Source organism: Erpetoichthys calabaricus, chromosome 1, assembly GCF_900747795.2.
Source record: "Erpetoichthys calabaricus chromosome 1, fErpCal1.3, whole genome shotgun sequence".
NCBI classification, from domain to species: Eukaryota; Metazoa; Chordata; class Cladistia; order Polypteriformes; family Polypteridae; genus Erpetoichthys; species Erpetoichthys calabaricus.
The window spans coordinates 18,272,630-18,299,145 of record NC_041394.2 but is presented as its reverse complement, the minus strand read 5'-3'; the positions used below and the strand labels follow the sequence as shown (position 1 = coordinate 18,299,145).

Sequence of the window (26,516 nt, the reverse complement as noted above, 5' to 3'; positions counted from 1 at the left end):
GTCGAAACGTTTTACATTAGTACCGCCTTAGTTGCCAAAAGAGGCGGAAGACGGAACTGTTTCCGCCGTTATTGAATTGGAAACGGGATGCAATAATGTAAAGCTGCGTTTGCAGGTGAGTCTGTATGCTTTGTTATTAGTCGTTTGCATTTCTAGAGCTATCATTAATGGACAAATGTAGAATTATTTCATACGGATGTTGTCGGTCGCCTCGGGGTTACTGGATACGGGCTGTCAGTTCTTTGCACGTGCTATTGCAACAGGTCACCTTGGCTCTATTTACCTTGAGTTTCCGAGAATTTAAACAAGTTAAAGAGACAGAATGTTGTTCCATATGAGATTGTGGTTCTAATGACAGCAACGTTATAGAGTATGGAAACAAGCAAGATTGAGTTATTTTTATTTTGGTGTTTACATGTTTACCACCCATCATAGTCATGCAGGTTAGGTTGATTGGTGACTCTCTCTCTCTCTCTCTTTTATATAATATATATATATATATATACCCACCCATTAATGAACAGGCTCACTGTTCCTGCCCTGCGCCCACTGCTTGATTAGAACTCTCGGTGACTCTGCACAGAATAATACGGTTTACAACGTGGATGGATGGACTTAACACACAAATCTCAAAAATACTTTTCAATAAATAATAACAAGGGCACCGGCTCCATTCAATATCCATCTTTCAGTGTGGTAACCTGCTTTTAGATTTGCCACATTTTTATGGACACCCAGTAAAGGCGGCATATTTCCGTTCTCTCCTAGTATTGCTTTTAGAACAGGCACGTGCGTGTAAGAAGCAGAAAAGACTGCTAGCGACTTGAGTCCTGTTCATTATACAAAGCAAAAAACTACCATTAAAGAAGAGAGCGAGCGTGCAAAAGTCATTTGTGAGACCAGGGGAAACGGGATGTTCTGACAGATTGCACAATTAAGCACCACAGTAGTAATAAATGAATGGAAAATGTGGAGAATGAAAAGGGTTTGCGAGTGAGCGAGGCAGTTTTTTTTTTAGCAACGACAAATACAAATGTTTGTCTTGTTTCGTTATATTTCAAATTCATTAATTCGGATTATTTAAAATGGGTCATTTTTACAACCATTGGGTATTCTTCAGTTACTCATAATTGCAACTGTCTTGATTTTGTTTTTTTCCCCTGAGTTGTTAGAATTTCTCTTGTATGAAAATGAAACAAATAGGCTTACGTTTGTCTTTCACTATTATAGAAAAGAAAGGGCAACAACACAGTTGTATAAAATGTTTAATTAAGAAATTTAATGAAAGATAATGAACTTTTGTTTTTTTATTTTCTCTGGATCAGTGGAGAAATAGTATGTTGGTTCTTATAGATAAGGAGTTTGTGGACGTCTAAGGGGGGGGGGGGGGGGGGGGGATTATAGGAGTTGAAGGCCGATGCCACATACAATGAAAATATGGGAAAGGATAATCGATTAAAGGCTGAAAAGAGAGACAGTGATAGGGGAACAAGAGTTTGGGTTTATGCACGATATGATTTCTCCATGACACAGATTTACAGGAAAATAAAGAGAAACAGAAAGGATGGTGTTTGTAGATTTGCAGAAAGTGTGTGATAGAGAAGAAATGTGGAGATTTAGACAGAGAAGGGAGTACCGGAGAAGTACAGCGTCCTCCATAATGTTTGAGACAAACAACAACAACATTTATTTCTATAGCACATTTTCATACAAATAATGTAGCTCAAAGTGCTTTACATGATGAAGAAAGACAAAAGAATTGAAATAAGAGAACACTAATTAACATAGAATAAAAGTAAGGTCTGCGGTGGGTTGGCACCCTGCCCGGGATTGGTTCCTGCCTTGTGCCCTGTGTTGGCTGGGATTGGCTCCAGCAGACCCCCGTGACCCTGTGTTTGGATTCAGCGGTTTGGAAAATGGATGGATGGATAAAAGTAAGGTCCGATGGCCAGGGAGGACAGAAAAATCAAAAAAACTCCAGATGGCTGGAGAAAAAAATAAAATCTGCAGGGGTTCTGAGGCCACGAGACCACCCAGCCCCCTCTAGGCATTCTACCTAACATAAATTACCTCCGTCAGTCCTCATTGTATTCAGGATTGTCATGGAAGGACTAGATGATGACGGTCATGTGGACTTCTGGTCTTTAATCCATCAATGTAGGGAAATCACGGTGCTTTGATCAGGTGGTGGTGGTGCAGATCGCCATTATAGAAACCGGAAAAAGAACAGAAGAGAGAGTAGGGATTAGTATGGATTTTGGAGCCACCATGAATAATAATGATAATTAATTGAATGTTCAGAGCATCGGATTAAACTAAAATGAAGCTATGAGAAAGCCATGTTAAAGTAAGGTGTTTTTAGCCGTTGTTTAAAGTGCTCCACTGTATTAGCCTGGCAAATTCCTATTGACAGGCTATTCCAGATTTTAGGTGCATAACAGCAGAGACAAAGACACAGTTTTCCCTTGATTTGATCTACAGTTTAAAATGACAAATGAAACAATTCAGACATTGTGATTAAAGTCCACATTTCAGACTTTCATTTAAGGGGATTTGCAGACATTTGGGTCACACCATGGAGAAATGACAACACTTTTTCTACATAGTCTCCCCAATTTAGAGCACCATATTGTTTGGGACAATTGGCGTCACAAATGTTTATGATTCCTCAGGTGGGTTTCGCGGCGTCATGAGATACCTCGGCCTGCTTCTACCCTATGGAGCCTGTAGTTGCCATTGTTGAACATGAGGACAAGAGCTGTGCCAATGAAAGTCAAAGAAGCCATTATGAGGCTAACAAACAAGAATAAAACCATTGGAGACATCGGAAAAATCAACTGAAATCAACTTTCTAGAACACAAGTGTCGGACTCCGGTCCTCGAGGGCCGCAGTGGCTGCAGGTTTTCATTCTAACCATCTTCTTCATTAGTGAGCCTTTTTTTACTGCTAATTAACTTCTTTTGCTTTAGTTTTAATTAACTTGACTCAGGCCCCTTAATTGTCTGTTTTTCCTTAATTAGTAGCCAAACAATAATGAGACAAACAAGCCACCACATGACCAGCTCCCCTGTGCCCACCACACAATATCTGAAAATAAAGAAAGGTGAAGGTCTCAGTAAGGTTGATCTCTCAGGTCACCAAAACATTTTGACGGTGTTCTTTGAAATAACAGAAAAATCAACAAATTTGGAAATGTCTGCTGTGGCAGAATGAGAGCAGCAACAAGCCATTAAATTAAATAACGGGTTTAATTAACAGCAAGAATCAGCTTCTCATTAACAGACTGTTTGGAGTGAAATTGGTTTGAAATCCCAGTTTAGCTGCTCATCTGTTGGCTCGTTTAATGTCTCATTTCTGTTTGGCTGCCATTTAATGAAGAAACAAATCAATTCAGAGGACTGAATCCTTAAAAACAGGGCTATTAAAATGAAGGGAAAAGGAGTTAATTAGCAGTAAAAACTGGGCACCGATTAGGAAACGGGCTAGAACTAAAACCTGTAACTACTGCGGCCCTCCAGCCCTGGAGTTCGACACCCCTGGAATATCATCAAGAAGAAAGAACACGCTGGTGGGCTCGGTAATCGCAAAGGAGCTTGTAGGCCAAAGAAGACATTCATGGCTGATGTCAGAAGAATCCTCACTGTGGTAAAGAAAAAACAACAAATGTCTGTCTGACAGATCATTCACAGTCTTCAGGGGGCCGACGTGGATGTTTCAGAGACGACTATCAGCAGAAGACTTCATGAACAGAAATACAGAAGACACACACTGCAAGATGAACACCACAGAAACCGGATGGCCAGATTACAGATTGAGAAAAGGGAATTCAAAAAGCCTGTAGAATTCTGGGAAAAGGGTGTTGTGGACAGACGAGACAAAGATGAACCTGACCAGAGTGATGGCGAGTGCAAAGTGTGGAGTCAAAAAGGAGCTGCCCAAGATCCAAAGCAGACCGCCTCTTCTGTTAAATATGGTGCTAGGGGTGTTATGACTTGGGTATGGCTGCCACAGGTCCTGGCACACTTCTCTTCATTGATGATAGAACTGCTGATGGCAGACACATCTGATCTGCTCAAGTCCCAGTCAGTGTTACCAAACTCAATGGACGGTACTTCAACCTACAACAAGATGATGATACAAACATACTGCTGAAGCCACATAGGAGTTATAGAAAGCTAAAAAATAGAAAATTCCTGAAAGGCCAAGCCAGTCACCGGATTTAAATCCAATTGAGCAGGCCTTCCAAATGCTGAAGTGGTAAAACTTAAGGGGACAAGCCCCCCAAATCAAGCAGGAGCTGAAGATGGCTGCATTAGAGGCTTGGCAGTTCTTCACCAGAGAAGACCCTCAGCACCTGGTGATGTCTGTGAATCGTAGACTTCAAGCAGTCATTGCATGTGAGAGATGTGCGATAAAGGACTAAATATGACAACGGCTTTAATAGACTCGCCATTGCTGTGTCACAAACATTACGGTGCCTTGAAATGGGGGGGATCATGTAGATAAAGTGTTGTCATTTCCACATGGTGGGACCAGAATATATGCAAACACTCTTAAATGAGTCTGCAATGTGCACTTTAATTTTGATGTCAAATTGTGTGATTTGTATTTTTAAACTGCGGAGCAGAGGAGTAAATCAAGGAAAAATGTACATACAGTGCCCTCCACAGGTTTGTAAAGGACTGTCAAGGATATGTATGCTATATAATTTATTTTTGTATAGCCCAAAATCACACAAGAAGTGCCACAATGGGCTTTAACAGGCCCTGCCTTTTGACACCCACTCCCCCCCCAAAGCCTTGACTCTCTAAGAAGACAAGGGAAAAACTCCCAAATAAACCATAGTAGGGAAAAAATGGAAGAACTTTGGAAAAGACATTTCAAAGAGAGACCCCTTTCCAGGCAAGTTGGGCATGTATTGAGTGTCTTAAAGAAGGGGGTCAATACAATACAATACAATACAATTCAATACACAGAACACAAGTAATCCTCAATATAATAGTGCAATAGAAATATTAAAAGTACAGAGCAGAATTTAACAGTAGATGATCTCACATAATAGGATTTGGTTTTGTTCAGAGTCCTAGAGACCTCGGCCATCAAGCTGCCTCCCCCTATTGTCCATTCTACAGCCGAGTCCGCGCTGGGCCAGCCAATCCGATGAAAGGAACCCTCTACCCGACTATCCTTGCAATCCTCCATCAGAGATGACTTTTCCTTAGGCAAGCAGAAATTGGCAGGTGGGCCGTGGCACCAAATGCCACATTTGAATACCAAGAAGAGAAACCGAATAAGTGAGGATTAGTAACAAATTATAATGATCATATTACTTATGTTCTAGTGCTTATGAATTATTATTATTATAATGACCAACAACAGAGATGCAGTCTGTACAGTCGATCAGCAGCTGTAGTCAGGGTGTGCTAAACTGAAGTAGTGAGTCTTCAGCTGGGATTTGAAAGCTGAGACTGAAGGGGCATCTCTTATAGTAGCAGGCAGACCATTCCACAGTTTAGGGGCCCTGTGACTAAAAGCTCGACCTCCCACTGTTACTTTATTAATCCTTGGAATCATAAGCAGACCGGCATCTTGAGATCTTAATGTGCGCTCTGGTTTGCAAGTCATGATAAGTTCAGCCAAGTAAGCCGAACCTTGGCCATTTAAGACTTTATATGAGGGGGCCTACACAAAAAAGAGAATTAATATACAGTGTGTATAGAAAAGAATTCCTCCCCCTTCGAAATATTCCCATTTTTTTTTGCTTTACAGCCTTAAATGAAAACGCACACAAAAGATATTTTTTCCCAGCTTTACTTACTCAATGCAACCTAAAACATCCAAGTGAAAGATATCACAGCTACAGTTCAGAAGAATTTAAAAAAAATCAAAAACAAGAAATCCTGAGATTAATAAAGGATCACCCCCAATGTCAATGTCATTTTGTTGAACCCCCTTGTGCTTTAATGACACCTTGAGTCTGTTGGGACACTTCTCTATCAGCTTTGCACCTCTAGATTGAGTAATATTTACCAACTCTTCTTTACAGAACTGTTCAAGTTCGGTCAAATTGGATGGTGAGTGTTGGTGGTCTGCTATCTTCATATCTTTCCACAGATTTTCAATGAGATTTAGGTCTGGGCTCTGACTGGCCACACAAGGACATTCACTTTTTTCTCCTTCAGTCTCTGTGTGGTCAATTTTGCTGTGTGCTTTGGGTTGTTGTCGTTTTGAAAGTTGAACATTCTTCCCATCTTCAACTTTCTGGAAGAGGATAGCAGGTTTTCTCAAGAATTTGATGGTATTTTGCCCCATCCATTTTTCCTTCAACCCTAACGAGAGCCCCAGGCCCTGCAGCAGAGAATCACCCCCACTGCAGGATTCTGCCACCTCCACGCTTTACTGTAGGTGTGGTGTGTTGTGGATGGTGATCTGCATTGGAGTTCTGCCAGGTGTACAGTTTGGTATTGAGGCCAAATAGTTTGATTTTGGTCTCATCTGACCATAAGACCTTTTTCCACTTGGCATCAGAATCTTCAAGGTGCAGTGTGGCAAAGCTCAAACGAGCCTTAATGTGGCCTTTCTTGAGAAGTGGCTTTTTCCTTGCGACCCTCCTGAACAAGCCACAATTGTGGACTGCTTGTGAAATTGTTGTCACCTGCACACAATGGAAGAGTTACAGGATTTTATGGCAAATAGTTGTCAAGGTGGCCCATTGGCCTCTTGGTAGTCTCTCTTACCAGTTTCCTCCTTACTCTTCCATCCAGTTTTGGAGGGATGGCCAGATCCAGGGAAGGTCCTAGTAGTACCAAACACTTGCCACTTCTTTATTATGGACATTACTGAGCTCCTTGGGATTGATAAAGCCTTTTGAGATGTTTTTGTCTCCATCTCCTGCCTTATGTCTGTCCACCACTCTATCCCTGAGATCTTTTGAAAGTGTTTGCTGTCAGTTGCTCTACCAAGCAAGGGAATGAATGTGCCAGGAACAGCTTCACTAATCACACTGATTACAACTGATCACAGGTGGAAGGAAGCCAGTAACCACAATGGAAATGGTGGGCACTTACACCTGATTGAGTTTAGGAGGGGGGTGATCCTTTATTCATCTCAGGATTTGTTTTTTATTTTTAAAAATTCTTCTGAACTGTAGCTGGGATATCTTTAACTTGGATGTTATAGATTGCATTGAATAAGTAAAGCTGGAAAACAATATTAGTTTGTGTGTTTTCATTTAAGGCTGTAAACCAAAAAAAGATGAGACTATTTCGAAGGGGGAGGGGGATTCTTTTCTATACCCACTGTAAGAATAACACTTGGAATAAATTTCCAAATAGTGTGGTAGACTGTAGGACTTACGAACCTTCGTTATTTTGGAAGAATTGAATGGACAGGACTGACTAGCTCTGTTGGGCTGAATGATCTCTTCTTGTCTTGATTGTTCTAATGTTTTTAACAGATTTTCTGGTAAGGTTGGCGTATATCAAGAATCATCATTAAGCTCATGTATTTTTACTTTAGTTGTGGAAGTTATTGCTGGGGGGATAGTAGATTAGTTCCCTTGGTGTATGCGCTTTGTGGATGATGTGCAATGTGGCACCACTATGAATACCATGGAAAGAAAACTGAATGGAGAAGTGGTGTGGAGGATGGAGGCCTTAAGGTTTATAAGAAAAACCAAAACATCTGAGATTTTAAGGGAGAAGAATGAGACCAATTAGTTAACCTTCAGACTTGAAAGGGTTGAAATGTCTAGGATCAACAATAACAGAGGATGAAGAGCTGGGTCTCGAAATAACCGATAAAATGCAATGGTGTTGGAAATACCTTTAAAAAAAATGTGTCAGTGGTGTTATGTGACCTAAGAATTAGTGCAAAAGCGAAGGGTAACGTGTATGAAATAGTGATCAGGCCAGCTTTGTTGTATGGATCAGAAATATGGGCAGTTAAAAAGGTGCATGTAAGGAAACTGAATGCTACCGAAATGATGATGTTGAGATGGATGTGTGGAGTAGCAAAGCTTGAGAGAATCAGAAAAACAGTTCCAGTTGTGGACATCTCTTAAGAAAACACACAAAAGAAGGTTAAAGTGGTACAGGCCTTGTCATGAGGAGAGAGGTTAACAATGTGGGAAGAAGAATCATGGAAATGGTGTCTGGTTGGAGGAGGAGAAGAGGATGATGTAAGAAAATGTGGATGTGCTTAGGAGAGCTAAGGGAGAAAGGGGTATTGGGTGAGGAAGGAAGTGTACAACTGAAGAGAATGGAGAAGGCCGGTGAATTACAGCAACCCCTCATGAATGTGGAAAAAGGTTTTGAAGAAGAGTGAAGTTTTACATTCTTATAGTTTTTGACCCCTTCTTCAGGCAAGATGTACCTGAGTTGCCTCAAAAGCTGGCATATTGTAATCTTTTTAGTTAGCTAATCAAAGGTGTCATTTTGCTTGACTTCTCACTGCATTCATAATGGCTAACATGGTACAACACTCCAGTACTGTAATTTTTGATTAAATAATGTAACGGACATTCATTAGTTTGGTAGCAAACTAGCCAAACTCGAGCCAAATAAAAAAGTGAATGTGAGGAAATGTCCAAGTCACTGAATATCCCTTGTTAAATATATTCTTCAGATATATCCCTTGTTGAGTATCTCCGATTAACTCCATTGTGAAGGGAATAGGGAGAGTATGGCACAGGTGTAAATCTGCCCAGTACACAAAAACTGATGGTGCAAGAAGAACAACATCAGTAAGGAAGGCCATCAAAAGACCTCTGAGAACTGTGAATGAGTGGCCGAGACACTGTAGACGTCAACTGTTGCTCAGGTGCTTCAGCAGTCAGAGCTTTATGGGAGATTGTCAAGGAAAAAAAAAAAAAACACAGGACATCTTGGCTTAAAATTTTACCAGAAGGCACATGGGGGAGAGTGAAGTGAGTTGTAAGAAGTATTCTGTGGTCTGCTTGGAGCAAAATTGAGTTTCTTGGCTGTCTGACTAAACGCCATGTTACACTGCAAGTTATCAAAAACTTTGAAGCAGGGTTGTGCCCGCATTATGTTATGAAGATTTCTTCTCGGTGGCAGGATCGGGAAAGTTAGTGAGGGAAACATTCTGGAGGAAAACCTGATGCAGCCTACAAGAAACCACTGCTTTGTGAGAAGGTTTGTTATCCAGCAAGACAACGAGCTCAAACATAAAATCACAGCTACACAGGAATAGCTTCAAAATGCCAATGTGAATATCCTGGAGTGGCCAAGTTATAGTCCAGGGGGGTATTTTCCGTACGTCACTTAAATCATCTGAGATCAGATGCCTCATCTTGGATGAGTTAATGCCGGTGTCGGTTTTTCAAACGCAGCCGCGTAGTAGATTAGTCGAGCTGGATCTAATCATCCGAGATGAATGCTTGCGCCCGCGCTGATTGAAAAGCCCATATATATTGAGTCAAGAAAACATGATCAGCAAGTCCTTGATAGGCTGTAACAAAATGACATGAGGTTTTTGCAAATTTATTAAAAATAAAAAAAACTGAGAAATCCCATGTACATAAGTATTCACAGCCTTTGCTCAATACTTTGTCGATGCACCTTTGGCAGCAATTACAGCCTCAAGTCTTTTTGAATATGATGCCACAAGCTTGGCACACCTATCCTTGGCCAGTTTCACCCATTCCTCTTTGCAGCACCTCTCAAACTCCATCAGGTTGGATGGGAAGCGTCGGTGCACAGCCATTTTAAGATCTCTCCAGAGATGTTCAATCGGATTCAAGTCTGGGCTCTGGCTGAGCCACTCAAGGACATTCACAGAGTTGTCCTGAAGCCACTCCTTTGATATCTTGGCTGTGTGCTTAGGGTCGTTGTCCTCCTGAAAGATGAACCGTCGCCCCAGTCTGAGGTCAAGAGCTCTCTGGAGCAGGTTTTCATCCAGGATGTCTCTGTACATTGCTGCAGTCATCTTCCCCTTTATCCTGACTAGTCTCCCAGTCCCTGCCATTGAAAAACATCCGCACAGCATGATGCTGCCAGCACCATGCTTCACTGTAGGGATGGTATTGGCCTGGTGATGAGCAGTGCCAGGTTTCCTCCAAACGTGACGCCTGGCATTCACACCAAAAACTTCAATCTTTGTCTCATCAGACTAGAGAATTTTCTTTCTCATGGTCTGAGAGTCCTTCAGGTGCCTTTTGGCAAACTCCAGACGGGCTGCCATGTGCCTTTTACTAAGGAGTGGCTTCCATCTGGCCACTCTTCCATACAGGCCTGATTGGTGGATTGCTGCAGAGATGGTTGTCCTTCTGGAAGGTTCTCCTCTCTCCACAGAGGACCTCTGGAGCTCTGACAGAGTGACCATCGGGTTCTTGGTCACCTCCCTGACTAAGGCCCTTCTCCCCTGATCGCTCAGTTTAGATGGCCGGCTAGCTCAAGGAAGAGTCCTGGTGGTTTCGAACTTCTTCCACTTACGGATGATGGAGGCCACTGTGCTCATTGGGACCTTCAAATTTTTGTGTAACCTTCCCCAGATTTGTGCCTCGAGACAATCCTGTCTCGGAGGTCTACAGACAATTCCTTTGACTTCATACTTGGTTTGTGGTCTGACATGAACTGTCAACTGTGGGACCTTATATAGACAGGTGTGTGCCTTTCCAAATCATGTCCAGTCAACTGAATTTACCACAGGTGGACTCCAATGAAGCTGCAGAAACATCTCAAGGATGATCAGGGGAAACAGGATGCACCTGAGCTCAATTTTGAGCTTCATGGCAAATGCTGTGAATACTTATGTACATGTGCTTTCTCAATTTTTTTATTTTTAATAAATTTGCAAAAACCTGAAGTAAACTTTTTTCACGATGTTATTATGGGGTGTTGTGTGTAGAATTCTGAGGAAAAAAATGAATTGAATCCATTTTGGAATAAGGCTGTAATATAACAAAATGTGGAAAAAGTGATGTGCTGTGAATACTTTCCGGATGCACTGTGTATGATAATGTCTGCTGAACAAACGGGTATCGCTAGCTAAGCAGAGCTAAGGTATGCTGCAACACATGGTGAGAGGTACAGCGACTCGAATGGAGGCTGGCCTGGGAGTGAGGATGGCCCCGCCCAGCTCCCTACTCCTGAAGTCGTGGCCCCCTCCCCTCGGCCCACAGCATCTCTCTCAGATTTGCACGAATAAATTGGTACTGTAAGCGAACTATGATACTTGGAGCAATGAGAGAAGTCGCAAAATCAACTGGAATGTTCAAGCAAACTGTAGAAGAGAACCCAATCTAAATCTGTTAAATACTTCTCTCACGAAAAGCGGACAGGCAGAGAGATGGATTTTTATATATATATGATATAATATAATATAATATAAAAAAAAGATAGATGCATGATAATAGTATAGACCATATGTGAACAGAACTACCCAGATGCACTTACTCGATTAGCTCATATTTGATTGAGTATATCATACATGCTTGTGTTTGACTTTGGCAAAAGACAAATATTGGGTTTAAACATTTAATAAAGAAATGCAGTCCTAAAAATAAACAAATGGAATTTTAATTAAAGCTGTTTAATATTTTAAGGTTTAAAAATCTCGACTCTTAGTCCCCTCCTAGTAGGGTTTCCACGCTTACATTTGTTTGCTTTTGTGTGTTTTTGTTTTCTATATTTTAGGTTTTCCTTTAAAAGATGCCACTTCACAAATACCCTCCCCGCATTTGGGATTCTCTGAAGTTAAAACAGGGGATTTATGCCCGGCTGCCTGAACACTACCTCCGTACACTACAGGAAAGCCACTCACCCACGCCTGTCCACTGGAAACCCCATGGGGTTAAATACAAAGTAAATGCCAAGACAGGTGAAAGAGAGCGAGTCCAGGATGTACCAATTCCTGTTTACTACCCGCCAGAGTCTCAGAAGGGTTTGTGGGGAGGTGAAGGTTGGATACAGGGATACAGATATTCCAACAATGACAAGGTGAGCATAACTGATCTTGAATTTCACTATTTTTTTTTTTTTTTTTGTTACTTACTGCAGCACAGCAGGGGGCAGCATTGGTTAGATTTTAAATGACATGCAGTTATTGCCCTCACGGTGTTGCTCATTACTTCGAAATGATCAACCTGAGTTGCATGCTGACTAGCATGTGCAAGAACTTCACTGTACCCTGTAAGTCCTATAAATCTATACACTCGTCTTTTTCGTGATAGTATGCGCCTACATATTAAATGACTCTATAATCGATTGTGTGATGTCCAAAATTTGTATATTTTTACCCGTCACTCTACGTTGTGTGTTAACTGGTTCTGGTATGTACTGCATTCCTGTATATTGCTTAATGGCCTTGGTCCTTTTTTGGTTTTATTAAAACACTACTCCTGCTTAATAATTTCATGGTGACATCACTGCATCACTGTTGTTATTTATGTGGCAGTGTTGTCAACAGTCATTGTAATAGAAACTTAATAGTTAAATCCAAAATAACGTGCAATTACTAATTTAGTTGTTTTTTTTTTTGTTTTTTTTAGTTGCTAAGTACTTGAAATTCATTGGTGAAAACATGCAAAAAGTTTGGAATTTTATTAACACTCAGCCAATTTAAGCAGTGATTGCCTTGCCGGACTATAACAAAGTTTTTGTAGATTACAAAGCTTGTTATTAACTTGTGGTTGATATTCTTCAATTTTGGATATTCTGTGTTTGTAATTTTTAAACTGTGAAGCACCATAATATGTAGTACAGTACACTCAGCAATTTGTCAATTTCAAATTTTAAACATTATTTTTTACCAAATAAACAAAGTACGTAGCGCTAGAACTCTTGGCCGCCATGTACCTTCACAGTACCTCAGACTTGATCCAAATACAGCGTATGAGTACTGTGTGATCGAAATTTAACATCTTATTAAAGAAAGAAACATCCTCTAACAGGACAAATCAGTTATCAGGAGGGGAGAAAAGTTATTCATCGTATCTTTTAATTACTCTTCGGCAAAATGCCTTGGAGGGAGCATTCATCAAAAGCAGTCTGTTACAGAATGGTCAGAGAAACAAAGAAGAGAGGTTCATTTTATAAATTGTTGACACTGTTATGTAAATTCAATCAATACATACATTTTACTCTGCTTGGTTCATTGGTTTACAGCCAAATGATTTATATAAAATAAAAGTATGTTATATTCTGGTGGTTCTTATACCTTTGAGTTGAGCCACCACCCTTGAAATTGCTGTGCATATAACAATTGTCCATTTTTGTTACTTATTGTACATCTGCTGATTTTCTTAGTCATCCTTCAGTATATTTTATATATTACATCAGCCTTTCTTCTGGTACATTCTTTATTTACTTGACCATCTCAGTATTTTTCCTAAACCAAATTTTATATTTCAGTGTACATTTTGTTATTCACTTGACCTTTATTTGGTTTCCCACATTTATTAACCCTTTATGCTATTTCTTTAATATGAATACCCTAAAATTATTCTTCCACAACCGCCACCTTTTTGTTTACAAAAAAAGATGATTGGATTTAATTTAGTATGTAATCACTAGCATGAGTGGTCCAGTGCACTCCTCAGGTCACTTCAGTCCACCCATCTTGTACCAAATATGATGCATTTTTCCTTCAGGGTTTTCCAAGGCATGGATTCAGCAAAGTGCCTGAAACATTCTTTAGGGATTTTTTAACGCATGCTGACCTGATAGCATCATGCAGTTCCTGCTGACTTTCCTGCCACACATTTGTACTGTGAAACTCCTGTGATGTGGATTGAGATGTGAGGTCTGTACAGGCCACTGGGATCAACTGATCTCAATGTCCTGTTCATGGAATCTGATTGAGATTTGGACTGTCACAAGTAATTGAATTACTTGGCTAACTTTTAAAAGTTGGAAGGTTGCCATTCAAATTCCATTATTACCAGAAGGGATCCTACTTTGTTAGGCCCGTGAGCCAAGACCCTTAACCTGAAAATTGCTCCAGGGTTACTGTACAATGGCTGACCCTGTGCTGTGACTCCCAAAATTCATGTGAAAAGACAATTTCCCCTCGGGGACTAATAAAGTGCATCAGAGCAAAAAAAAAATGCATAGGTGTGTGCATACATAAACATAAGTATTTCTAATATCTATTTGCAAATACTTGTTTCTACAAGGTGAATTGCTTGAAGCAGTACTTATCTATAAATCAGTGTTCTATTAGACTGATGCTGTAATATTATTCAGATTGTTTTTTTTGTGTTTAATATTGTGCAGCTGTCTGCTCGAGTGAAAAAGGTCTGGAAGCCTCAGCTTTTTACCCGGGAGCTGTACAGTGAAATTCTCAACACCAAGTTTAGCATTACTGTGACCAGTCGAACCCTTGATCTGATTGACGCAGTTTATGGTTTTGATTACTACATTCTCAAGGTGAGCCCCTCTTTAAAAATCAATACTGCCAAGTGTGGTGTGTTTTAAAAAAAACAAAACTAAAATAAAACTGTTTACATTAAGTAATCCTATTTTCCTGGTATGTTCCAAAGACTACTTGTTGGTTTGATTCACACTTCTAAATTGACTCAATGCAAGTGACTGTGCTGTAGTTGATAACTCTGCAGTTCTGATCAAGAAAAGTAAGACACAATTGGATTAGATTAGATAATACTTTGTCTCCAAGGGTAAATTAAAAGTTTATAGAAGCTCAAGAAAAGAAAAAGAAAAATATATAATGACGTGTTAGTCCCTGTCTTGCACGCCAAAACATGAGGCCGAGTCTCAGTACTTTAGTAAAACCAGCTTTATTCAACATGAAACAGGAACAGCACGGTTATTTATTGTGGCGGGATCTACCAGTCTCCTATACACAGACACAGCAATCGGGCAGGATCGTTCCCAGATTAGTGACCAAGTAATACTGTTGCCTACATTTATAATGTTCCTTGCATCACCCATTTACTGCAAGCACTTATAGCGCGACCGTGATCGACTCATATCTGCAGACTCCCAGTGCTGTAGCATCTCGCAGCAAAAGCAAATCTGAGCCAAACGCAGTCGCGCTATAAGTGCCTACCATCAATGGGTGATGCAAGAAACATCATAAATGCAGGGAACAGTATTCCTTCAATTTCGTTGTTCCTTTGTAAAAGTGACAGTGACAATAAATATCTATCTACTTGGCCACTAACCTGCCCACTTGTGTCTATGTATGGGAGACTGGTAGATCCCGCTACAATAAATAACTGTGCTGTTCCTGTTTCATGTTGAATAAAGCTGGTTTTACTAAAGTACTGAGACTCGGCCTCATGTTTTGGGGTGCAAGACAGGGACTCGCACATCACTAATGTCTGTTTGTCTGTAGGGCTTACCCTCTGCTTGCTTCACGCACCAGCCACTTTGCGTCTTTGCCGCTCGCATTGTGAAGAGGGGGGCTGAACGCACCCCGAAGTGACACGGTCAGTCCTCCGACATCCCCTCCTAAATGGTGATACAATGGGAAACGAATATGTACTCTTTGCTCAGTCAGCAGCTGGCTTGCTGCTGCTATGCTGTGCCTCATGATCTGCATCTCGCATGGCACTTCGAACATATAAAAGCCTGTACAGCAGCTGTCTTTGTCATCTTTTATTTCCGGTCCCGGTGGTGGTTAAAGCTCTTGGCACAAAATCTCGTCTCGCAGGACACGAGTTCTTGATATTTTATGTATATTTTTTCTACCTAATCTATCTGTCTATCTGTCTGTCTGTGGTGGGCTGGCGCCCTGCCTGGGATTTGGTCCTGCCTTGCACCCTGTGTTGGCTGGGATTGGCTCCAGTAGACCCCTGTGACCCTGTGTTAGGATATAGCGGGTTGGAAAATGACTGACTTATCTATCTATGTCATTTACTTTTATATTATGATTACTATAATATGTCGTCTACTTCTTTCGGCTGCTCCTGTTAGGCGTTACCACAGTGGATCAAAAGTATTATAATAAACATGCAACAGCTCCCCCCCAAACAGACATAAAAACGTCTGGCTTGGATAATGAAGCTGCTGCTGTTAATTAACAGGCCTGTAAGTGGCAGTGAGACGGCCAGATCAGTCCAGATGTACCATGGGTTTACATTTAAAGGCATTGATATTTGAATACTGTTGGTTGAGCTTGCTGTGTCTACAAGAGGAACCTGCCGTTTAGAAGTCTGTTCTGTCCAAAATTGCCTGGTTGAATGACTGTGTTCAGAATGACTCCACTTTAGAACGTTCACAATGGAGTAAGCCATTTCTGTTGCAGAATTTAAAAATAAGCATCAACAGGGTGGTGCAACCTCTTCCTAGTCAGATCTGTGGACAAATTCAAATTGTATTTTATAGTGTGGATCACACATTTCAGCTTTAATTGTGATATGCCTCCTCCAGACCCCCTCTTGCTCGGTCTACTCCCATCTGATCGTATTACAGTAGGTGTAACTTGTCCAATATTAAATAGCATCTGAAAAAGGAGGTATAAGCTGGTTACAATACAATTTATTTTTGTAAAGCCCAAAATCACACAAGGAGTTCCATAATAGGCTTTAACAGGCCCTGCCTTTTGACAGCCCCCAGCCTTTACTCTCTAAGAAGACAAGGAAAAACTCCCAACAAAACCCTTGGAGGAAACATTGGAAAAGGAAATTCAAAGAGAGACCCCTTTACAGTTATGTTGGGCGTGCAGTGGGTGTCAAAAAAAAAAATGTCACAGTGCCTTAACTTGAAATGTGATAGTTGTTTCAGCCTCAAAAGTGATCGAAGGTGGCCAGTTTTGAATTGTTTCGTTTATCCTTGCCATCCTCAGGCAAGCTGCTCCTCATATACGGTGTGAGAAGGCTCCTTTGGCGGCAGTAATCGCAGTGCTACCAGCTTGGTACAGGAATATTTAATATAACCCACTTCACATTCCTGAATGTCTCTTAAATTCACTAATGTTTTGGACATAAGGTTGTCTTCAGATCCATCCTTGCTCACAACGTGACATGATCTAAAAAGTGATTATCTTTTTATCACACACCAAGCACACACTAGGGACAATTTAGAATCACCACTGCACCTAACCGGCATGTCTTTGCACTGTGGGAGGAAACCGGAGCACCCGGAGGAAACTCACGCAGACACGGGGAGAACATGCAAACTCCACACACGGAGGACCCCGGAAGCGAACCCAGGTCTCCTTACTGCGAGGCAGCAGCGCTACTGGGATATATATCTATTTTTTTTGATGATGACATTCGTTCTTGCGCTGGCTGGCAGTGAGGCTGTTACCATTAATATTAAAGTATAAAAAAAGACCCTATTAATATACAGTATATATATCCATCCATCCATTTTCCAACCCGCTGAATCCAAACATAGGGTCACGGGGGTCTGCTGGAGCCAATCCCAGCCAACACCGGGCACAAGGCAGGGAACCAATCCCGGGCAGGGTGCCAACCCACTGCAGGGCACACACAAACACACACACATCAAGCACATACTAGGGCCAATTTAGAATCACCAATCCACCTAACCTGCATGTCTTTGGACTGTGGGAGGAAACCGGAGCACCCGGAGGAAACCCACGCAGACACGGGGAGAACATGCAAACTCCACGCAGGGTGGACCCGGGAAGCGAACCCGGGTCTCCTAACTGCGAGGCAACAGCGCTACCACTGCGCCACCGTGCCGCCCACAGTATATATATAACATTTACTTATTTTTAATATGAATATTCAATACTTGTTTTATTTTGGCTAATTTGACAGCCTGAGTGCAGACTGCACACAAATAGCACACGCCACCAGAAGAAGGACTCAAAACCTGTGTATAACCACTGAGCTGTCCTCAAGAAAGAAGTAGGCCATTCTAATTACATGAATTAAGAAGAATGTGACTATATAAGAAACCTCCCCTGGATGCACTGGGACACATCATCAGTGATGTATCCTGAGGTCATTGGGTGTTTTGGGTCTCGCATCATCATGCACCCTCGCTCAGGCGACTCATCTTGGGTTGATCAATCCCCTACTTGTGTCCCAATAGCAATCCAAAGATCAGCCCTTTTTATCCAAAGTCACCTTGAGGCTTTCTCTGTGGCTTCGCTTGCGGATTTAATGGCCCTCTTTTTGGCTGCTCCTGTAATGCCCAGCCGTGTGAGGACTCTGCAGAGTGAGCGTCCTGCAAATCCTCTGCAGCCAACTTCTATGGGCTCATACAGTACCCTCCAGCCTCTGTCTCTGCACTGCTCCACCAGCTCCTGGTACTTGGCACGTTCGCTTCTTCGATATGCTCTTCCCAGGGCACTCTCAGTTCCAACATGATCAGCTGTTCTGAGGCCTCCGAAGTAATGATCATGTCTGGCCGGAGTGGTGGCTTTCACGATTTGCTGCGGCAACTTCAGCTGCTTTCCCAAGTCAGCCTACAGCTGCCAGTCAGAGGTTGTGTGGAAGAGGCCTGTTGTTGTTGTTGTTATTATTATTATTATATTAAATGAGGTGAATAAAAGTATTTAGTATTCAGAGTATTAAAACAGAAATGATATGTATACCTCATAAATGAAATAAAGTTATACCAATAGAAAAAGATGGAGAGTGTGAATTAAACGGGCTGTAATTCGAATAGCAATGGTGGTGGAATTATTCACCTTACACTATGAAAAGTTTTCTTCAACTTGGGTATTAAAATCCTTTTTATTTTATTTTTTTTATTTTTAAGACTCCAAAACAAGACTTAAACTCAAAATTTGGAATGGATCTGAAACGAGCAATGCTTTTAAGATTGGCACGCAAGGACACTGATTTGTACCCAGAGGATCCAGTGAAGAAGGAGGCTGTTTATTCCAGATACAAGGTGAATGTCACACTGTTTAGTTTCATTTAATTTCAGGGACACATGGCAGGAAGATGGATTTCTTTTGTGTAAGAATGTACTTTTTAGGCTTCTAATTTATTTTGCTTTTTCTAATTTTTGGATTTCTCTGAGAGTAAACAAGAATGATGCGGTGGGCTGGCGCCCTGCCCTGGGTTTGTTTCCTGCCTTGCACCCTGTGTTGGCTGGGATTGGCTCCAGCAGACCCCCCCCCCCGTGACCCTGTAGTTAGGATATAGCAGGTTGGATAATGGATGGATAAACCAGAATGATAATTGTTTATTAATTTATGAGTGTTTAGGAGGAACATGAAATGTACACTTTATGATTACTTGAGGGAGATTCTTTCCATATAGCAAGGCATCATATGTGTATGTGTACCATAACAATCCTCAAATCTCTCTTTTCAATTTGGGGTTGCAGAGCAAAGATGCCTATTTCAGCAGCTTCGGACAACCCAGGGCTCACCTCCACACAATAACATCTGGCCAGTTTGGAGTTTAGTAGATCTTTTGAGGCAGTATATGTGTGATATAGATATATAAAACATTTCTTATTCCATCCCTTATATCTAAACTAGAGGGTTCCCCCCCGCTCGATTGGCTCAGCCTGCGCTATGCGCCAGCCACTTTGCGTCTCATCTGCTCGCATTGAGAGTAGATAGAATGAATAGAGTAGATAAAATAGTTTTTGTGTGTTTATTTTTTGTCTGTTCTCAATAATCAAGTCTCTCTCTTATTGTTTTAGGAGTTTGTTATTCCAGAGGACGAAGCAGAGTGGGTAGGCCTCAGCCTAGAAGAAGCTGCGGAGAAACAGAGGCTCTTGGAAAAGGAGGTTAGAGGATACAGTATATAATGTCCACTTGTAATTCAGTAATGTTTTGAAAATTAAACTGTTACAAATAATGCTGCTAACATTTAATACATAAAATGGCTGCACCCTGCTGTATTTGTATATACTACAACTCTGTTTTTGTTAGAACATTAGAACAATTTAGGAAAGAACACGCCATTCATCCCAACAAAGCTTGCCAGTCCTATCCACTTAATTCTTCTAAAATAACATCAAATCGAGTTTTGATGGTCTCCAAAGTCCTAACGTCTTCCACATTACTTGGTCGCTTATTCCATGTGTCCATGGATCTCTTGTGTATAGAAAACTTCCTAATGAGAATTTTACCTTTAACAAGTTTCCAACTGTGTCCCTGTGTTTGTGATGAACTAATTTTAAAGTCACAGTCTTGATCCAATGGACTAATTCCCTTCTTAATTTTAAACACTACAGTCGGGTCTCCGCTTACTCTCCTTTTTGATAAACTGTAAAGGCTCAGCTCTCTTAATCTTTCCTTATAATTCATCCCCTGTAGCACTGGAATCAGTCTTGTTGCACTTCTCTGGACTTTTTCTAGCGCTGTTATGTTCTTTTTGTAGCCTGCAGACCCAAACTGCACACCGTACTCCACGTGAGGCCTCACCAGTGTGTTATAATGGTTGAACAGACCCTCCTGTGACTTGTACTCCACCCATCAAGGCGTTATATAACCTGACATTCTGTTAGCCTTCTTAATGGCTTTCGAACACTGTCTGGTTGATAGATGATAATGCTGAGTCCACTACGACTCCTATATCCCTCTCATAAGGTGTACTTTTGATTTCCAGACCTCCTATTGTGTATTCAAACCTCACATTTTTATTTCCTACATGTAACACTTTATATTTACTGGCATTAAATTTCATCTGCCACAGATCTGCTCAAGCCTGTATGTTGTCCAAGGCCCTCTATACCCATTTAGTCATACAGTGCATCTAGAAAGTATTCCCAGCGCATCACTTTTTCCACCTTTTGTTATGTTACAGCCTTATTCCAAAATGGATTAAATTCATTTTTTTCCTCATAATTCTGCACACAACACTCCATAATGACAACATGAAAAAAATTTACTTGAGGTTTTTGCAAATTTATTAAAAATAAAAAAATTGAGAAATCACATGTACATAAGTATTCACAGCCTTTGCTCAATACTTTGTCGATGCACCTTTGGCAGCAATTACAGCCTCAAGTCTTGTTGAATATGATGCCACAAGCTTGGCACACCTATCCTTGGCCAGTTTCGCCCATTCCTCTTTGCAGCACCTCTCAAGCTCCATCAGGTTGGATGGGAAGCGTCGGTGCACAGCCATTTTAAGATCTCTCCAGAGATGTTCAATCGGATTCAAGTCTAGGCTCTGGCTTGGCCACTCAAGGACATTCACAGAGTTGTCCTGAAGCCACTCCTTTGATATCTTGGCTGTGTGCTTAGGGTCGTTGTCCTGCTGAAAGATGAACCGTCGCCCCAGTCTGAGGTCAAGAGCGCTCTGGAGCAGGTTTTCATGCAGGATGTATCTGTACATTGCTGCAGTCATCTTTCCCTTTATCCTGACTAGTCTCCCAGTTCCTGCCGCTGAAAAACATCCCCACAGCATGATGCTACCACCACCATGCTTCACTGTAGGGATGGTGCCAGATTTCCTCCAAACGTGACGCCTGGCATTAACACCAAAGAGTTCAATCTTTGTCTCATCAGACCAGAGAATTTTCTTTCTCATGGTCTGAGACTCCTTCAGGTGCCTTTTGGCAAACTCCAGGTGGGCTGCCATGTGCCTTTTGCTAAGGAGTGGCTTCCGTCTAGCCACTCTACCATACAGGCCTGATTGGTGGATTGCTGCAGAGACGGTTGTCCTTCTGGAAGGTTCTCCTCTCTCCACAGAGGACCTCTGGAGCTCTGACAGAGTGACCATCGGGTTCTTGGTCACCTCCCTGACTAAGGCCCTTCTCCCCCGATCGCTCAGTTTAGATGGCCAGCCAGCTCTAGGAAGAGTCCTGGTGGTTTCGAACTTCTTCCACTTACGAATGATGGAGGACACTGTGCTCATTGGGAACTTCAAAGCAGCAAAATTTTTCTGTAACCTTCCCCAGATATGTGCCTTGAGACAATCCCGTCTCGGAGGTCTACAGACAATTCCTTTGACTTCATGCTTGGTTTGTGCTCTGACATGAACTGTCAACTGTGGGACCTTATATAGACAGGTGTGTGCCTTTCCAAATCATGTGCAACCAACTGAATTTACCACAGGTGGACTCCAGTGAAGCTGCAGAAACATCTCAAGGATGATCAGGGGAAACAGGATGCACCTGAGCTCAGTTTCGAGCTTCACGGCAAAGGCTGTGAATACTTATGTACATGTGCTTTCTCAATTTTTTTATTTTTAATAAATTTGCAAAAATCTCAAACTTTTTTCACGTTGTCATTATGGGGTGTTGTGTGTAGAATTCTGAGGAAAAAAATGAATTTAATCCATTTTGGAATAAGGCTGTAATATAAAAAAAAATGTGGAAAAAGTGATGCGCTGTGAATACTTTCCGGATGCACTGTATGTCTGCACACATTAACTTTATTGCACACCAGTTCCTTATGTGAGGTAGAATTTTTTTTTCCTGATTTACTTTGAATGTTTATTACAATGATAAGATTATTGATACTCAAATAAAAAAAGCAGACTGTCAGAATGCTGGAGATGTTGAGTCAGGCTCGTGTGCAGTCGTAAAAGTAATCTTTTAGCCAGTCATTCTTCTTTTCCTGATGAGGAGGTCAGTGGCGACACTTAGGCTGTGTTCACATTACGGCGTGTTGTGTTTAAAAATGCAGCCATTCATCTCTGTTTTTTGCCTTTCATCCACACTACCCTAGTGTTTTTAACCCCTGAGACTTGTGAAAAGTGTATTCAAAGCTGTACATTTCTGAAAACACGAACTTGCCATTGTAGAGTGGATGGCTGACGATGAAGAGTTTTGGAAACACAAACTCTAATTGCGCTCTGATTGGTTCATGTTTATTATGCGACCCCTTCCACTGATTGGATACTGCTCATCATGGAAGAAAACCATATTCTAAAATAGTGGACATAGAGGAGTTGGTGCAGCAAAGGTTGCTTTCATGTATGTGTTACCGCTAAAGTGCAGAAATCAGTTATTCTACAGATTATCTAGGTAATGTGCAGATTAACTAGGGTGATCCGTTAAAGTGCCGAAAATTGTTTAATTTCTCAAATTACCTAGGTAATCTGCACATTACCTACTAGGCACTCGTTAAAGTGAAAATAAGATCTTTGCTGGAACAACAGCAACGTTTCTGTATGCTTAAATTAACATAATGTTATTTATTTTTCGATATCTAAAGAATCAAGTTCATACAATCAAACAATCAACAAATTAGTTGATAGAATCAATCATCAATCAATTAAAAAACTATAATACAAAGAATCAAACGGTTTAAAATATTATTACAATTAAGGAAATGAATTTGCAAAACATATGATAAAATTATGCTTGCTTATTAGTGCAATCTAAAGATTGGTGACACTTTGAATTACATAGCAATTGGTTTTTACAACAGGCACACCTATTTGTGGTACATTTAGATTTGAAGTCACATTTTCTGAAACCCTGCCCAGTACCAAGGGATTGTTTTATTGCTGTTTGATGTAAAGATATTTCTACAGCAGGGACATTTTCTTTCGTTAAAAATCTCTCTTTGCAAACACTGAATTCAGATTTTGCATACAATTGTTTTAAAATACCCATTTTAGTACCAAGTTTATAAAAGCCATCCTCTGTTTTACTAAGAACCACAGCTAAAATTGAGCGGCCATCAGTTTTTGCTGTGTCTACTTTGGGTACTTTAATTCTCACAGTGACACCTTCATCGACATTTGGGTGCTTTGCATTAGAAACTAACATTTTCTTTGCTTGCAATAAAAACAACCAGCGATGACAAGACACTGGCGAAACCAAACTAAAAGTGGAGGGAGAGGGGGAAGGAGTAGGGAAAGGAAATGAGAGAAACAAACTTCTGAACTTTAACGATACGGAAGCCGTTAATGTGCCACATTACCTAGGTAAAATGCGGAAAACTCTTGATTCCGCACGTTAACAGAGCAAATCAGTTAATCTGCAGATTAGCTAGGTAATGTGCACATTAACGGCTTTCGAGCTTTAGCGGTAACATATGCATCTAAATTGCATTTTGTACAGTTTGAATGCTGCATACACGTGCAAAAAGGCAAATAATTTACTGGCCGCTACAGTTTTGTAATAAATGTCATGGCCAGTGGTACAAGTGTCCCTTTAAGAGAGACCCTTCCTGTTCCTGTTTTCGCACATACCAAGTGTAGTTGAACAGGTACGTCATACGCTTATGCCTAGAAACTTCTTCCAACTCCTCCACGGGGCATTCCCAATTTTAGCAATACAATGTCTGCATTGTTTCCTGGATCTTCCCTTCAGGACTGGAATTGGTGTTAATTAAGGAAAGCTGAGATGCTTGCTGATCCATTTTAGCCTGGTCAGGTTCTGCCTGAAAATAAAAAAAATAAAAGCTGTCATGTTATCCTTTTTAGGCAGGGAATGAGGATCAGATCTGGCATCACTAGGGTGACCGGCCAGAGTAGAGTAAATGTTAGCAAATGAAAAGTGGTTATTGCACATCATTAATATTTTTTCCAGAGTTTGAGGCTGAGCAGATTGACATAAAGGGAGAAAAGCAAATGAACTGTTGTAACATCCACTGCAAAATATTGCATAAAATTAATTGGGCCTAGTCCCTTTTTATGTTTCATGCGTTTTATAGTTTTTAAATAAAGTAGGGATAGTAGCACAGCCTCAATGAAATTTTGGCAGACACTCCCAAGTCTAATGGTGCATGTTACAAAGCCATTTAAAATGACTCGCAGATAAAGTTACAAGGAGACAAAACTGAGCCATGCTGAGCCAAAGCTATCCATCCATTCGTCTATCAAGTTTCTTAACTCTCTCATCCAGAATTAGCATTGTGGGATAGCAGGTGCCTATCCCAGCAACCTCTGGGCACAAAGTAGGGACAACCCATGGACCATAAACAATAAAAGTGTTCATCAATTGTACTCGGCAAAACATTATAAAGCACAATTCTAGGAAAGGACTTATTGCAACAAGACCTAATATTGCCATTTTAGGGATAAAAGTAGTTTGCTGGCAGAAGAGAGTTAACGTTTCCTTGTCTTTGAAGCTTTGTGGTTGGCTTACATTACTGACATGTTTTTATTATCCCTTATTAGCAACTGCTAGCATTTTACCCTGCACCCTTTGATAAGTCAGCATCTTTACAAGGTTAATTGCAGGAAACAAAATGTCATTGGTCACCCTTTCCATACCACTTGCCTTGATAGAAATTGCCATTGTCGTCGTCGAACCTGCTTAGTCCTGAACTGGGTCTCATGGAGTCTGCTGGAGCCTCAAGGCAAAATCAAACCCTGGACGGGGCACCAGTCCATCACAGGACACAGACACACTCCAACCACACATTAGGGACAGTATAGCATTGCTAATCCACCTAACCTGCGTGTCTTTGGACTGTGGAAAGAAATCTGAGCACCTGGAGAAAAACCATGCAGACACAGTGAGAACATGCAAACTCCATGTAGGGATGACCTGGGTCAGGAACCCTGGTCTCCTTACTGTGAAGAAGCAGCGCTACCACTGTACCACCATGCCGCCCCTTGTCAGAAACACAATAGTGTATTACTTTAACTATGGCAAAGCAGTTAGAACCTCTTAAAAGGTTTGGGTTCAGATCCTGTGCAGAGATTACCTGCCTTTCATCTGTTTATGCATGTGGGTTTTCTCTCCATTTCTCCGAAGGTGCAGGTTAGGTGAATTGGCAATTTAATAATTCTTTCCAATTTTATAGTGCTTTTCTCACTACTCAAAGCACTTCAGTGAGAGGGGAGCCACTTCATCCACCACTAATGTGTAGCATTCGCCTGGATGACGTGACGGCAGACATTTTTGCACCAGTATGCTCACCACACATTAGCTGTTAGGTGGTGAAGGGGTGAGAGACAATTAGCCAAGCAGACACCGGGGATGATTAGGTGGGCATTTCCAAAGTGCGACCCTCTGTTTTGAGTGAGTCCTGCAGTGCTTCCGGCCCCATGTGACTCTAAATAGAATTAGGTGTAATTGAGCATGTTATGTTAGGTGGATATTGAGCTTTGTGGAAGACATTGATTTGCTTAACTGTCAACACCCTATTAACGATTTGCATCATCATCGGTATTTCTTGCTGTCCTTAAGCTAGTTTTCCTGTTGATGCCTCCTTTTGAGGAATTGTTTTGATCTCATTGCTATTTTCCTTTTGTCACTTACAGGAACCAGTTCCACTGTTTAAACTTTTTGCCGAAAACCTGGTCCGGGATCTTGAAGCTCAAAAACTGTCAGATCCAGTTGCTGTTAACCACAAATCTTGAAGGACGACACCGGAACATGTATTTGAACCCTGGCCAGAGTATTATGGTGTGACTTACTGTTCATTTTCAAGAACCAAAATGTTTTAAAACTTTTGTCTAGCAGTCCTCAGAACATCCAGAATGGCCATTCTAAGGTGCCGTCTACAAACTAAGGCCCCACATGTGTTTTCAGCAACTTGACGGCAGAGTTTAATTATTGGAAACTGCGAGTGACGAGACAAGAGAGGTCCTCACAAGCGATTGGGTGCCGCTTTGCTTGAAAGCCTTTTCTCAGAGTAGCTTTAATAGCAGACACCATGGAATGTGAGTATGAATATATGGTAGATGATCAGTGATCATAACATTATTGTGTATTAAAATTATTAATTTGCTAAATAA

General features: G+C 41.1%; 1 protein-coding gene across 1 annotated transcript; it reads left to right on the top strand.

The window, feature by feature from the left end:
* mrpl28 (mitochondrial ribosomal protein L28) lies at nt 1-26,516 on the top strand. The gene is made up of 6 exons (XM_028790957.2): nt 1-115; nt 11,659-11,961; nt 14,239-14,391; nt 18,664-18,798; nt 19,564-19,650; nt 26,040-26,516. Exons 2-6 carry the CDS (start codon nt 11,674-11,676, stop codon nt 26,136-26,138), a joined length of 762 nt encoding a protein of 253 aa, XP_028646790.1. The 5' UTR covers nt 1-115; nt 11,659-11,673; the 3' UTR covers nt 26,139-26,516.

Excerpts from the sequence above, each read along its gene's own strand:
- mrpl28 (XM_028790957.2), top strand. The coding sequence starts at position 11,674 with ATGCCACTTCACAAATACCCTCCCCGCATTTGGGATTCTCTGAAGTTA. Across the intron at positions 18,799-19,563 it reads CTGTTTATTCCAGATACAAG|GAGTTTGTTATTCCAGAGGA; the intron begins GTGAATGTCACA and ends TTATTGTTTTAG. Across the intron at positions 19,651-26,039 it reads AGAGGCTCTTGGAAAAGGAG|GAACCAGTTCCACTGTTTAA; the intron begins GTTAGAGGATAC and ends TGTCACTTACAG.